This window comes from Centruroides sculpturatus, unplaced genomic scaffold, assembly GCF_000671375.1.
Source record: "Centruroides sculpturatus isolate CEXI.00-Female unplaced genomic scaffold, Cexi_2.0 scaffold30, whole genome shotgun sequence".
Lineage (NCBI taxonomy): Eukaryota > Metazoa > Arthropoda > Arachnida > Scorpiones > Buthidae > Centruroides > Centruroides sculpturatus.
Genome location: NW_019384755.1, coordinates 718,100 through 735,088, shown reverse-complemented (window position 1 = coordinate 735,088; position 16,989 = coordinate 718,100). Strand labels below are relative to the sequence as shown.

General features: G+C 28.6%; 1 protein-coding gene across 1 annotated transcript in view; it reads left to right on the top strand.

Moving 5' to 3' along the window:
- LOC111628704 (ubiquitin carboxyl-terminal hydrolase 24-like) overlaps nt 1-16,989 on the top strand; it is a 174,286-nt gene that overhangs the window by 114,598 nt on the left and 42,699 nt on the right. Inside the window, 6 exon segments of the mRNA XM_023372539.1 lie at nt 4,926-5,086; nt 5,520-5,783; nt 5,961-6,099; nt 6,174-6,293; nt 6,398-6,600; nt 16,015-16,037. Of these exon segments, the coding sequence (XP_023228307.1) occupies nt 4,926-5,086; nt 5,520-5,783; nt 5,961-6,099; nt 6,174-6,293; nt 6,398-6,600; nt 16,015-16,037 (910 nt within the window).

Below are 16,989 nucleotides of genomic sequence, written 5' to 3'. Positions count from 1 at the left end.
AATTAAAAAAACAATGTTGACATTCATTTTTGCAATACAGACTGCCAAGTTTAGGTTAATAAATAAATAATTTAAAAAAAAAAATGTTTTTGATTGAAATTTGATTATCATATATAGAACAAATTAAACAGGCAGAATAGCATAAGTAATAGTAGTTTGTTTTTAATTTTATTTCAAGGATAGTGCCAAGGATAAAGTTTTATGGTAGATATACTTGAAATTCTTAAATATATTTGCCTGAACCTCCTACTATTTTTTAAAAATGTTTTTATTTGCTGTGCTTTTCTACTATTCTTATGTCAGCCAATTTTTAATATTATTGGAGATATGAAATAAAAAGTAATTAATTTATCATTTCATTTTTGATTGGGAATTTGAAAATGTTTTATTTCTGAATTTTCCGGGAAAAAAAAATGTTAAAGTTAGATTTTATTCACATTTTTTTAATATTTATAATTTATTTCTAAAGATCAGGGCTCACAAAACTTAGTTATGATGATATTCATTACTTTATAAATATTTGGATAAAAATGTCTTTACTATGGAAAGCAGAAATTGTTTTCCATGTAAACATGATCATAATAGTTTTCTCAAATTGCTGATTTTCTGACAAATCAAGAACACTTAGATACCTTTTTCAGTTAAGTATTTTGTTATGTTTATTAAATAAGTTTTATTGATATGGATATTTTCTTTGTATGATAAGAACTTTACTGAAGTGTATTTAACATTTAGGCTTTAATTACTTCATAACAAACCTCATGCAAAAAGAATAGTTTTTTGAGAATTCCTGAAAACATCAAAATATTACTTAGTTACCTTTTTCTATTGACCTCCTTAATTGCATTTCTTTATTTTTAAATACATTCTTTGAAAAAAAATAATTGACACACCAAGAAAGAATTTATCCAACTGGAAAAAAATTTGGTATGTTTATTATACATGCACAAAAAAAGAAATTTTTACAATTTTGAAACAGTTGGATGATTTATTCCAGAGAAAGAGCTACAAAAAGTGAGGAAGTCAACAAGATGTTGGCCCACCTCTTACCTGAATACAAGTTGTTATCTGATGTTGTATTGATTTGTATTGATTGTATTGATGTTGTTTTGATTGTAAAGTTGATGGATGGTGTTCTTAGGATTTCTTGCCAAACAGTGTTTAATTGATGGGCTAAGTCATCACCATTTCCAGATGGTTGTGGGTGACACCTAAATAAGTGCAAAATGTGCTCAATTGGAGAGAGATCTGGCTAGCCAAGAAAGGATGTCATGATTACAAGGACATTTACATGAGAGGCATGCCATATGTGGGTGGACATTGAAAAGTTTGCCCTGGGTGCTGTGAAAGGAATGTTATCACAGCAGATCTCAGAGTGCTGTTAATGTATTGCTGGACTGTGAGTGTACCATGGACTATACTAAGAGGATCTGTCTACCAAAAGAAATGGTGCCACAAACTGTAACTTCTTGTTGTCAGGTTTTGTGGCATTTGACAGTAAAAGCAGGATTCTGGCAATGGCCAGAATGTCTCCATACACATCTATGTTTGTCATTGGAACTCAGTTTGAAACAGGACTTGTTAGTGAAGATAATTCATCTTCAATCAGAACAGTTTTATGTTAATCGAACCTGACACCACTGCAATCATTCTTGATGATGCCTAAGGGTCAGTGGCAGCCAGTATAATGGAGGTTGTGAGTGTACTGCTTTGGCATTGGTCACACACATTGAATGATTGATAGGGACAAGTTAAAGCTGCTCAAACAATCATCCCATCTTTCTGTTCTGTGATCATTCTAGGCTAGGGATGTCCAGCCTGCGGCCTATTATTATCTACTAAAATATTAAGTGGCCCACTTAATATTTTATGCAGCCCATTGCACCCTAAATTTTTTAGGTACATTTTCATTTACTTTGGTAACGTATGTTGTAGAAATTATTCTCGTTTCACTGGACACACTTTTATGTCATAGTGATGTAATTGCTACTAGAAAATTGTTTTATCTAGAAAACTGTTATGCATGTGGGGTAGTACATACTGTTGTGAACAATTCTTTTCATACATGAAAAACATCAAAACTGCTGAAAGAAGTAGATTGAGTGATTCCCATTTAACTAACATGCTTACAGTTAACACTAGTATCATAAAAGCAGATGTTGACAATATTATAAAAGGAAGGCAATGTCAAAAATTTCATTGAATTTATTTTTATTTTGTGTGAGTATAATTTCTTTTTTTACTGTCAATAAATAATATGGTATTTTTTGTAATTATATATATTTGTTATTAAAATTTGATAATCACATTTTGAACTTTTTAAAAAATTATATTTATATAAAGTTCCTTTGTGGCCTGCTGAATATACATAAATTTATAATTTGGCCCATTAGGAAAAAAGGTTGGACAACCCTGTTCTAGGCTGTCCACTGCCTACTTTTCTCCGGACTTGCCATTCAATACCCATTCATGTCAGCATCATCTAATTGCTGCATCACTTTGACTCAAATGTTGGCTGATACATCCATTTGTCCATTCACTCTCTTTTAGCATAAACATCATGGTTTCAATGTTTATGTAAACATTTAATATGATATAACCATGAATTAAATTGAGTATTGCAAAACAGCTTATTTTATATCAGAAACACTTGCTGATGAAGAATTGGGGATAGAAATTCCATCGTATGTATATGTGAGAATTCAGGAATAGAGAACAATTTAATTTAATCAGTTAAAAATTTATTCAATTAATCAACAATTTAAAGTAACATTTTAACATCAAAAATGATGCATTTTGTCAATTTTTGTGGGAAGAGAAGCAAAACTTCCTTTGGGAAAGATGTTTTCACACATCTCTACGAACATCTGTCCCTTTGCGTCAGAAATATATCCTGTCAGTTGTTATGAATACTAAAACCCAATTGGAGAGAAATTTGGAAAAAAAAGCAGAGAAATCATATTCTCAGGGCAGTCAACAATAATAAAAAGCTGCCATAGTGGTAGGGAGCCAATGACGATAACCAGGACGACCACTGAGGGAGAGGACCCGTAGAAGAAGAGACATAGAAGAGGATAGTCATAAGAAGATTCCCGCATAGCCGAATCAGTCAGGCATTGAAGACCCGTCTCGCTACTCTCTAGCCTTCCTCTGTTTCCATATTTGAAGACATTTCCACATATCATTTGGATTACATCAACTGAAACAAATCAGCTAGCCCAGAGATATTATAATTAGAACCTTTTGTAAACTCTCTCTCTGTGTTTAGAGATGTACATGATTAGGCATTGAGTTAGTGATAGATTATTTCTTTATGTATTTCTTTACTTTTATTCATTAAACTTTTGTTTATTATTTGTTAACCTGTCTGTTTACTTGGTCGAATACTGACATTCGAACTGCCTACAATTGGAACTTACCCGCAACATACCACTCGATAATTATACAGACCTCCTTTTAAATATAGATCTTAATATCACATGTTAGGGTGTGAATTCCTATTCTAGCTGGTGTCGATTCCTGATATCAGAAGGATATTACTATTCTGACAGCATTTATAAATTTCGCCATCCACTGACAAAGTGAGCGGGTCTCTCAACTTAATGATTAGAGGGCTAACCCTCGCCTGTATTCTCAGATATAATTGTTTAGTAAAAACCCAGGATTTTTAGTACTTGGTTATATCAAGTTTTTTGTTTGTCTCCTGACAAGTGTAATATAACGAGGGGCTACTGTATTTACATTATTTACATATCATTTTATATTTCAAGAAGTAGATGATGAAGTAAAAATTTTTAAAATTTACTTTTAAAAATATTTTGAATAATTATAGCTGATATCAGGTAATAAAGAAAATTAGTTTTCATAAAATGAAAAGATGAAAAGGAAAGATTTTATCTCTTCTTGACAAGCAAAAACTGAAAAAAATATTTTGATTTTTTTGCAAAATAGTGATAAATTGCAATTGAAATATTAATAAAATAACATTTAACATTAAGTTGTTTCTAATAAGAATGAAAAAATATTTGATAATTGCTGAATAATAATGTTTCAAAATCATCAATAATAATTACATCAATGCATTATATATCAAAATAATGGATTTTGTATTTCTTGATTCTAAGATGCACATTATTTTATCCATTTTTAGTAAACCAAAATAGAGCTGTGTCTTAGAATCAAAGGCATTTTACTGTTACAGTCTAAAACAACAGTCAACATACATTACAAGATACGTAACTCACCTAGTGTTATGCATTTATAATAAACTTTTTGTTTATACTATTCAACACTCACATCAGTTCAAATGAGCTCTGCTGATAATGCATGTTGAATTTAAACTTCTTTTTAACGTACAGGAAGTCATAAAGATGGCTTTATGATACAGCATTAAAATGAATAGTTATTATGTGTATTCAGAGTGGCATGGAAATAGAGTTGCAAAAAATTATCTGTTCCATTGTATTGTGTTGTTTTTCTAACTTGTTACTTAACAAAATAAATTTGTTATTTAATAGTTTTTCCTTCATAAAAGAAAATTCTTAAAATTCAATTTCAAATCAATAGCATTTTAGAATCAAAGAAATATGATAATTTCAGGTTAAAGTATTGTATTTATCAAAATTTCAGATCAGCCTAGACTTGAAGAAAATTGTATATAATAGATTATTAATGTTGATTATTTTGTTTGTAAATAACAAATTTATATTATGAATTTTTTAATCACAGTAAGGCACCTAAAATCTTCTATTAATTGTTGAGTTTGTAAATTATTTAATATGTGATCAGTTAAAACTGAATTAAAACAAATGAAACTAGGAAAAAACATTTATGCTATTGAGCAAAAAAAGTATTATTTGATTTCAGGAGCCTCACTGTAAATAATTAAAATTTTAAAAATTATTCAGTAAAATTTTTTCAAATAGTATGAACCATTAGTGGCAGGACGTTTAGCTTCTGGTTATGTTGGTCTAAAAAATGCTGGTGCCACATGCTACATGAATTCTGTCATACAACAATTATATATGCAACCTGGGGTAAGAGAAGCTATTTTGTCAGTTGATGAGGGAGATATAGATGAAGAAAGGTAACTAATATTTATAAAATAATAATTAATGTAAAAATATTTTGTTATAATTATACAATGCAATTATTAGCAATTTTCAAACAAATATTTATTCAAAGATATTTTTAAAACTATCATCTTTTCAAAAAATTGTCATAGTAAAGAATGATATTTAAATGAGAAATTTTAACGAATAAATCAATATAGAGATATTTTTAAAAATTAAACAGAGGAAATAAATATTTTGGATTTTAATTCTTGTCAATCAAGTTGTGCTATTTTGTTTATAACTTTATTTGAAGAGATTAACATTTTACAAAGTATGCAATTGGATAATTAAATACAAATATAATCATTATACACACTTAGTTTTATTCATTCATATTGATAATGTAATGCAGTTTTGTTTTGTTATAACTTAATTTAATTAATATAAATTATTATTAATTTTCAGCCTTTTTTATCAGTTTCAACTGATGTTTGGCCACTTGTTGGAATCACAATTACAATACCATATTCCAGAAAAATTTTGGAAGTATTTTAGATTATGGGGTCAACCTATAAATGTAAGAGAACAACAAGATGCTTTTGAATTTTTCACCCATCTGATTGATCAGCTAGATGAATATTTGAGTAAAAATGGTTGGGAACCCATTTTTAAGGCAAAATATGAAGGATCATTTTCCGATCAAAAAATATGTCAGGGATGTCCCCACAGGTAAGTTCTAATTTTGGTAATTATTTAAAATTACAGACATAAGCAAATGTTTTAGGAATTTTTTAACAATTTTAAAATATTCATTGCAATTATTTATTTATTTTACAATTTGCATGAAGATAATTCAATTAAATAATGAAGTTAATTATTGAATTTTTGAATTATATGTGAATTAAGATATGAAAGAGAGGAAACATTTACTGCACTTAATTTACCTGTGAAAAGCCATAATTTATTGGATTCACTTGATCAGTTTGTGAAAGGAGAATTGTTAGAAGGAGACAATGCCTATTTTTGTGAAAAATGTGGAGAAAAGGTAAATTCAAACTCTATAAATCTATTGTGATTTCAAAAACAGTTTTAAAATTATACTTTTTAATATAATTTTAGAGAAATACAATTAAAAGGACATGTATAAAGTCATTACCACCAGTTCTTGTGATTCAATTAAAAAGATTTGGATATGATTGGGAGGCAAACAGAGCTATGAAATTTGATGATTATTTTAAGGTTAGAATATTTATATATTTATTTGAAAGTTATAATAAATTTTATTGAATTATATTCAGTTTTGCAGAAAATTTATATTATTTGTTGATTTCATTTAATTACAGTTTCCTTGGTTATTAGAGATGAATCCATATACAGCTGATGGTATACATGAAGAAGAGTTATTGAAAGGTCAGAATGAAGAGAGAAATGAAGCCATTAAGTCAAATATAAAAGCAAATAGTTTTATATATGAACTTGTTGGTGTAGTTGTTCATAGTGGACAAGCTAATGCAGGACATTATTATTCTTATATCAAAGAAAGAAGGTAATATTATTAAAAAATAATAACAACAGATGGCTTTCATTAATTAACTTATTTGTAGTTAACTCTTGAATTTTATTTGTTGAAATATTAATGTGTTGAATTACTAATTATTTTCACAAAAACTTTTTAATAAAATTTATTATATTAAAAAATTTTCTTTTTGCAACATCTTTAATTATAATTTATTATTTAAAAATATAAAATTATAAAAGTAATTGTATAATTATGCACTTAATTTAATTTTACATGAGATCTAAAATATTATAAAGAAACAATTATTTGATAGCTTTTATAAATTTTAATATTTATTCAAATAGTTTATAATGAATCAAAATGAAGTATAAAAGTAAATAGCCTGAACTTTAATAATGTTTATTTGATGATGATGATGATGATGATGATGATGATGATGATGATGATGATGATGATGATATGGTGCCATACATTGTTAAGTAGCAAAATAATGCTGTTGGAGAGCATCCCTGATCACTTTGATTACATAACTTTCTTCAGTTTCCTCAGAGTTGTATAATAGTGTTTGGCATTAATTCTACAACTTTTTTAAGAAGCTCAATGATGCATGGTTCTTGTTGGTTAGAAAAGAATGTTAGTAAAGTGATCCTTATTGAGATGAAGAGGAAAGAAGAAAAGGTAAAAAATGATTATGAAAGAAGGCAAAGAAGTAAGAAAGAAAGGAGTAGCATAACATTTCCTAACACTGGTCTGAATGCTCTTTCACTTCTTAGGTGGCAGAGATCCATGATATTTCCATTATAGACTTTGATGCTTGCTTTCTGGCTAAAAGTGATGGCACAAAGATTTGTTTCCAACAACATCATGTGAAAGAAATTCTACACCTTCAGTGAGATAGTGTGTCAGATTTTACAGAGATATGGTTATCCACATGGTTTTTGTTCATTGATGAAGATGATGAAGCATCTATAGAGTGCAATTTTGTGGTACTGAAATTCTTTGATAACTGTGTGAACAGAGCTGTTACTGATATTTAGCTAAAAAGAAAGCTCTCCTGCAGCCTTTCTTTCTTATTGTGATGCCTGATCATTTACAGATCAATTCATCAACATTTTGACTAACATCATGTGGCTGGCCAGATCAAGTATCATTCAAGGATATACAGGCTTCATGAAACTGTTTACTCCATTCTTGCATCCATGTCAGGGACATGGTTATTCCCATATACACCAACTATTCTTCAATTGGGTACCCAAACACAAATGTCTTCAGCTGTGAGAAAGCATATAATGGCTCACTTATATGATTTGCATGCATTTGCATGCATTGCTCAACACTGCATTGCTCAACACTGTCTTTACAGTCAGACCTCAGGTTTCAAACTTAATTTGTTCCTAAAAGTTGTTTAAAAACTGATTTGTTCTAAAACTAAAACAAACTTTTCCATAAGAAACAATATAATATGGATTAATCTATTCCTGACCCTCAAAACAATTCTTTTTTTTTACCCTTTCAGCTATATTTCATTCATAAGAATGCTTACAAATGCAATGTAATATTATATTAATAAATATATAATATTATGTTACTAAATTTTTGTTATTTAATTTAACTTAAGCATATTTAAACACACATTCTTAAATAGATGCCATTTATATTACATGAATGTCAATTAATTTTGTTTTTATTAATTAATTTGATTTAAATTCAACTGTGGCACATACCAAAAAAACAGAAATAGTATCTTTTCTGCATGCACGTTGAAATCTAATTTAAATAGCAATGTCATCAATGATTTATGTGATGACATGTAATGATGCAGTGATCTTAGTATTACTTCTAAATCAGTAGTCATGTCACTGATTGGTTGGGCAGTTGACTTTCTTTAACAGAAAGTATAACGAGTTAACTGTCTGTGTCATCTATGGTCGGCTCTTGCTGAGTAGCTTATTCGGCAACTAGGGCAAATATGAGTTAAAAATTCTGTTCATGAACCAAATTGTTTGAAAAGTGAGTCACTTGAAAACTGGGGTTTGACTGCTTTCTAAACTACATTTCATACTTCACTTTAGACAATAACAAACTTCAATCCAATGCAGACAGCTGACATGGCCTTAAATCACATAACATTTGCCCTTATTGGTTCAATGTATGGTGTAGTCCATTTCTGATATAGTATCCAGGAGGAGGTGCAGGTGTCAAACCCAAGTGTCCCATTTTTAATTGAATGCCTCTTATAAATTAATAGATATTGCTTTTCAAACTAAATAAAAACAATGTTTTAAACAAAACTAATAGACAAAGAACATAATAACAGTATATATTGGGTTTTCTGCTAGGAGCGCTCGAACTTTGCCAGTGTATAGCGGCCATGTTAGTGAAACTACAGCTGTCAGATTTGTAGGTTATAGTAATTAATGTTGGTCAAATCATTATGGAAAATTACAGTGTTGAGCAATGCATGCAAATCATTAAAATTTACTATCAAAATGAGTGCTGAGTTTGAGATACATTTCGTGCGCTATGTGATTTTTATGGTGCACACAATCAGGATCATTGTGTGCATCCTGTTGAGTCAACTGTTTGTCGTTTGGAGGCCAAATTTGAATCAGCTGGTTCAGTAAATCAAACAATACCCGTACGTCATTGAAACGTGAAGTCTGCAGAAAACATTGCTGCAGTGAACAAGTGTGTGCGGGATAACCCATGGCAGTCAATTCCTCGTCGCATCCAAGAACTTGGCCTTTTGCAGACCTCAACTTGACGAATTTTGCATTGGGACTTGGGCCTGCACCTGTACAAAATTCAATTGACACAGGAACTGAATGACCATAGGCAGCATTGAGCATTTGCTGACTGGGCTCTGGAGCAGTTGGAAGTGGACCTTGATTTTGGACAGAAAATCATCTTCAGTGACGAGGCCCCTTTTCGGATGAATGGCTATGTCAACAAGCAAAATTGTTTCATTTGGGGTGATAACAATCCACATGAGACCCATCAGTTGCAAATGCATCCAGAAAAAGTCACTGTTTGATGTGGATTTTGGTTTGGCGGGGTCATTGGTCCGTACTTCTTCCAAAATGAAGCTGGCATCACTATAACTGTCACTGGCGAGAGGTACAGGTCAATGATAACCAATTTTTTGTGGCCTAAATTGGAAGATATGGATCTCAATGACATGTGGTTCCAACAGGACGGCATTACAACAGTGCATGCAACAATGGATCTTCTGCATGACAAATTTGATGGCATGGTTATCTCACATTTCAGTGATGTCAACTGACCACTGAGATCATGTGATTTAACGCCATTAGACTTTTTCTTATGGGGTTATGTTAAATCATGGGTTTATGTGAATAAGCTGCAGACAATTGATGCCTTAAAAGTCAACATAACCAATGCCATCAATGATATCAAGCCCAATTTATGCCGTCGAGTCATCAAAAATGACCTCTCATATATGTGCCACCCAGCGAAGCCGTGGCAGCCATTTGGCCGATATTATATTCCATACATAAGGTAATCGAATACTCTTTCAAGTAAAAAAATAAAATTAATGATATCTCATACACACCTTGTTTTATTTAAATTTGAAGTTCGAGCACCCATAATGGAAAACCCTATAGAATTATTATATTATAGGATTGCTATCTTTTATAAGTATTTCTATTAACATATTAATTTATAATTAGATTGAATATATTGATACCGTTACTTAACTATATAGCTTCAAAGGTAATTTAATGTTATTCTGACAGAAAAAAATCTATGAAAAAGCTTGGCTTATAAATATAAATATTACTAAGTTTTTCATTTGAGATATATTATTGTATTGATATAATTTTTAAAAAATTTTCTGTTTTAATAAATTAATAAATAACTGTTACTTTGTATTCAACAGACAAGATAATGTAGCAAATGTTGGAAAATGGTTTAAATTTAATGATACCACAGTTGAAGAATATGACTTTAATGATATTACATTGGAAGCAGAATGCTTTGGTGGAACTTACAAAGCTAAAGTTAGAGATTCTGGTAACTAAATATTTTTTTTTTTTTTTGCAATTTTTAAAATTAAATTTTATGTAAAACATATATGTAAAATTATAGTATAATCAAGAATTATTTAAAACAATCATCAGCTTTTGATTTATATTAGAATTAGAGAAAAATTATAGTTGCCCAAGGCACAGACTTTTAAGAATTTTATTTACCATATTTATTTAGTTAAATGTAGGAAATACATTTCAGGAATTAAAAAGTACTTCAATTTTGTATATTATAGAAATAACATAAGAGATATGTTTACTTATATTTTAAAAAAACAGCAAAGAAATAAATAAAACTCTTTATTTTTGTTTTTTCAACACTTGTTGAAATATACACTGTATAATTTTTATATATGATTTATTTATTATAATTTTAATAACAGCATTTTTGTAACATATATGCAATTTCAGGTAATTCTTATCCTGAGATTCGACAAAGGTATTGGAATGGCTATATATTATTTTATGAGAGAATGGAAGAAGCGATAAAAACACCAAGAACACCTCGAAAAATACCTGGACGATTTTCATTCAGGAAAACTGAGAAAGATAATATTGGTACACCAAATAAGTGAGAATTATAAATTTTTTTATATTTTTAACTCAAATTCTAAATATAAATTATTTTGTTACATTATTTGATTTTTTCATTAAAGAACAGTAAGAAAAAGTGGTACACATAGACATGGTGATAGCTTAAGTCAGCTAACACAATTGGTTGACAGAGGTGAAAGACAGGGACTGTTTTTGGATAAAATGCCAGCTAGAATACAGCAATTAGTAAGGGAAGAAAATTTAGTTTTTATGCACAATCGAGACATTTACAGCAATTCATATTTTAGTTTCATACAGCAAGTTGTTACTTGCAACATTGTAAGTAAAAATTTAATATTTTAAAAATTAATAAAGCTTTTCTTTTTATTTGATTTAAATTTATTATTTTAGGGAAATTCAAAGCTTTCTGATTATCCCAAATTAATGATTGAAAGTTTAAATTTAAGTGTCAATTTTCTTTTCAATACTTACTTACGTTATAAAAGGAAGATCAGGTTAGTTTTTTTAAAATTATGTTTAAAAAGAAATTTATAAATTAAATTTTAGTAAGTTATGAAAATGTTAAATATTTTTTATAATAAAGAATTTAAAATTTATGACTTTTTTATATTTCAATTATATTATTGGTAAAACATATTTATTAGAATTTTTGAAAAATTAAAAATTAAATGGCATTGTATCATTTATATACTCTATATATTATTGACAAGAAAAATTCTGTTGAAAAGATAATTAGTATTGGTGTTATACTTAATTGATGTTTATCATATGCTGAGTAATTTTTTCACATAATATTTGAGTATATATTTAGCTAATGTGTTACGTTACTGCCTTACTGGATATTAGTACAATATTCATGTTTTAATTTTCAATCTAAAAAGAAAAAATAATTATTATTTTGTATACCAGTTTTAATTCAGTATACCAATTATAAGTTTTATTACATTTTTTTCCTTTATAGAATATCTTTTTCTTTAGTAATTAGAATTAGAAAATTGATTCTATTATTTGAGAAGAGAAATTATACCTAAAGGAATCTCTGGGTATCAGTGTCTATTCATTTATATCAGATAACTTTCAGATTAAAATAAAATAAGAGAAAATTGTTGTCATAAAAGAATATTATATTAGTTTGTGAACAAAAAAGTCACACCTCGTTAACTTTGCTTACAATTACAATTCCAGATTGTATGGAATGTTTCAATGTGTTCATTCTAATCAGAATACAGCATTATATATAATTTATTTATAAATTTTAAATAAAAAGAGCGAAGATAAATTATTAAACATAAATATTGTAGATATTATTTAAAATTTAATAAATATTAGTAAATTAGTGATGGATATTGATAAAACTGAATTTCTTGACAAAATATTGGATTAAAATGCAATTTAATTCAGAAGGACAAATTACATTCATTATTTTATATAATTTCTAAAAAGTAGTAAATATGGAATCATCCATTAACTACATAATGCTATTTTCAACTATCATCCCATCTTCTTGTAACACTTCATATTGTTGTCACACTTCATATTGTTGTCACACATACTCCCAAATTGAATATTTCACAGATGGGGATACAGAGCATTACATTGTTTTATTAATTACAAGTATTATGTACAAAGCAGTGACATAAACAGTACAATTGCCATAAAACACTTCAGAAACAAAAACAAATTATTCTGTTATCTAAGAGTTGCAATCCTAGTATTACATATTGTTTTTGTATACTACACATCCTTGTAATGCATTGTAATGATTACCTGCATACCCAATTACTGTATCTGAATTACATAATTTTTGGATAGCCCCATGTGATTTGAAAATAAAAAATTCATAAGCTAGAAACCAATAAAAAAAAATCTTTTTAATCAAATGTTCAGAATAATTGCAATTGCATATTTCTTGAGCTAAGGACGCAATGAGAATTTTCTGACAAACTAGTCTTAAACTTTATTAGCATTTTATAAAATAAAAAAAATTTAAGCTTGTTTACATATTTTTTTGCTTTGTTTGTTCACTGATTATAATCATTTAAATGTTTTAGAGTGAAAACTAGTGTAAATCAATTTTTTGATTTCATATGTTATGATTAATTTGCATTGCACTTTTATCATTTATTGCAAAGTATTGATATAATGCTACAATTTACACTAACAATTTCTAATTATGTAATTGTAATTAACATGTTAATTTTCATTTACGTTTTAGTAATTTTTAATGTAATAGTCAAAAATTCACATGTTTAAATTCACATGATTAAACTCCATGAAAAAAGTTTAATTAATGAAATAACAATATTTAAATGGAATATATTATTTACTGTGATTCTGATTTGCTTCAGTGCACAATGTAAATTATAGTCAACAGAAATAAATAATAATGAGTGTCTGAATGGAGAGGAGATAGAAAGCATTATTATCTAAGTAGAGCTTTAAAAAGCCAGAAAGAAAAAAATTAGTTATTGTGAAATGAAATGTCCTATTATGAAAATTTTTTTATGCTATTGCCTCATCATTTAGAATGAAAACATAGAGGATGAATATTATTCACTGTCTACGTTTTCATTTTAATGCCATTAAGTTTTTATTTAAATTAATAATTTTGGATTTACTTGAAAATTTGAAATATTAAAAAAAAAATATCAACATCATTATCTTTCTATATATATATATGCATTGGAAGGTAAATGAATAAATAATAATAACAATAATAAATAGATTATAGGTTAAATATTGATTTGGAAGTTCCAATATTTATACAGTAGAGTCCCGTACAATGTGGGGATTCATTACTCATTATAAGTAATCACGTTATCAAAACCTGCATTATCACACAATTTATGAAAGTTTAAACCTTGGCCTATAAGTTGAAAAAAAAAACGTATACCTCTGATGGACAAAATTCGAGGGTGTTGCTTGCTTTATTTGCATGTTGTACAGGACTCTACTGTATTTTATACATACATTGTTTTGATTTTCATAATGGTTTATATTTTTATTATTTGAATTTTAATTTATTTTTGTTTATTATTATAGATAAAAAATTGTGTTAGAGAATATTCTTTAAATATTTAATAGCAATTTAATAAATTTACTGCTGATACTTCCTTGTTCTGAATGTTTTATTTTAGTACTGTGATGACAGAATGGGTGAATTGTATTGAGACAATAATTAACAGTAATAAAGAAGCTACATTTTGGCTATTGAATTATTTAGCTAATACCAGTAGAATTAATTATTTAAAGTAAGTTCAATAATGTTTTTTTATATAAATTAAAATAAACATTTTTTTTAGTTTTACATTAGATTATGTTTAGTTAAATATTTTAAATAATATTTTATAATTTACTGTATATGTCAACATATGAGTGACTTTTTAAACCTCAAAAATCTCTCTAAAACTAGAAGTTGATTTGTATGGTGGGTATAAAATGTGAACGTTTACCCTTGAATGTGTGTACTAGTAAATCTGATGTATAATAAAATTCCAACTAAGATAACTTACTGAAGATTTTTAACAGTTGCTTTGTGCCCTTTATATGAACTATAAAAGGTAATAGTTGATATTTTTGCAATAGGCTACCATAAAACATATTCATGTTTCAATAGTAATTAGTAGTATAATTCAATATTAATTCATAGGCTAGAGCCTATGGTAGTCTATTGTATGATGGTATAGATTCAAACTAGAATTTTGAGCTGAAAATATTTAGATTGGCTTATATGATGGCATATATTGTAAATTAATTTTATTTTTGTTTTACTTAACATTTCAGGTATAATAACTATTTGAATAATTATATAAAGAATTTTTAAAACTGAATTATTAATCTTAAACAATCACATTGTAAAAACTTGTATAAGAAATTAATAGCATGGTATACATCCAAATTAAATTATTAATTCACATAAGAATTAATTTTAATTAAAGTTAGTAAAATCTGTAAGAGAGGAACAAATTTAATTAAAATAATTAAATGTAATAAATATTTCTCGAATTTGTATTGATCTTAGCATTTTGGAATAAATGGAAATAGACATTGACAAAAAAAGACTTATAATTTTAAAGCTTAATTTTTTCTTTTTAACTATTTTTAAAAAAGTATTTTCAAAAAACTAAAAAAGTTATTTAGATGAATCCAATGTTAATAGAAATGTAGAAAGATGAAAAATAAAAATCTAGAACTAGTAGATGCAAAGAAAAGCAAAGAAAAAAGTACATCATTAATATTTCACAATAGAATAAACTTTTATTAGTTTATATGTTAAGTTATAAGTTTATGTGACCGGAGAGTCGACACCTCTTTAGTGCCTCTTCAGGACTAACACCACTGTGTTCCGATTGACATGGAAGCCAAGATGGCATGTTGATTTGGTCACATGAGCGGCCACATGCATGGGTGTTTGGATCCAGAAGGAGATGGGTTGAGAGACAAAGTACTGCAAGTAAAATACTCAGATACGAAAGTTAACAACTAAATAACCATTTATTTTTAACAAAGAGGAATACATGATACAATATATCGACTTAACCTATCTATCTAGCAATCATGTGAGAGAGAGTTTACAATTGTTTGTGAGTTGGGAAATACCTGCATTGATGGAGATGATTCTTGATTTGAGGTTGAGATTAAGATCTTGAGGGTTTGGATTTGGATCATTCTGGACCAGTCTGGATCAAAAAAATTATTCTTCTAGGCACAGTTGAAGGTAACGTGAAAATCCGACAGGGTACGATTGGGACTGACATATGAAAATTTTGATGACAAATCCAAGAGTGACTGGCGAAAACTGCCTAAACTTGTAGTTGCTGGCTTTATTGACTTGGAGAAATTGAGATAGTAGGTCGGGAGGTTATGAGAAAGCATCACTGTCACTACTGAGATCATACTCTCAGAAAGGAAGACACACGTTTTGGTTAATACCAAGCATGGAAGAACGAGTCAAAGAACTCAATTGGCTCCCTATGGATCACATCAATTGTCAACTATATACAGGCCATGGGAATTGCTACTCATACTTAAAGAAAATCGGTAAAAGGCAATCAGAAGTATGCGATTGTGGTAGCGGCATTCAAGACATAAGTCATCTATTACTTAACTGTTACAAGTATGATAAAGAAAGGACAGAAATTCTAAGTCTTNGATGATGATGATGATGATGATGATGATGATGATGATGATATGGTGCCATACATTGTTAAGTAGCAAAATAATGCTGTTGGAGAGCATCCCTGATCACTTTGATTACATAACTTTCTTCAGTTTCCTCAGAGTTGTATAATAGTGTTTGGCATTAATTCTACAACTTTTTTAAGAAGCTCAATGATGCATGGTTCTTGTTGGTTAGAAAAGAATGTTAGTAAAGTGATCCTTATTGAGATGAAGAGGAAAGAAGAAAAGGTAAAAAATGATTATGAAAGAAGGCAAAGAAGTAAGAAAGAAAGGAGTAGCATAACATTTCCTAACACTGGTCTGAATGCTCTTTCACTTCTTAGGTGGCAGAGATCCATGATATTTCCATTATAGACTTTGATGCTTGCTTTCTGGCTAAAAGTGATGGCACAAAGATTTGTTTCCAACAACATCATGTGAAAGAAATTCTACACCTTCAGTGAGATAGTGTGTCAGATTTTACAGAGATATGGTTATCCACATGGTTTTTGTTCATTGATGAAGATGATGAAGCATCTATAGAGTGCAATTTTGTGGTACTGAAATTCTTTGATAACTGTGTGAACAGAGCTGTTACTGATATTTAGCTAAAAAGAAAGCTCTCCTGCAGCCTTTCTTTCTTATTGTGATG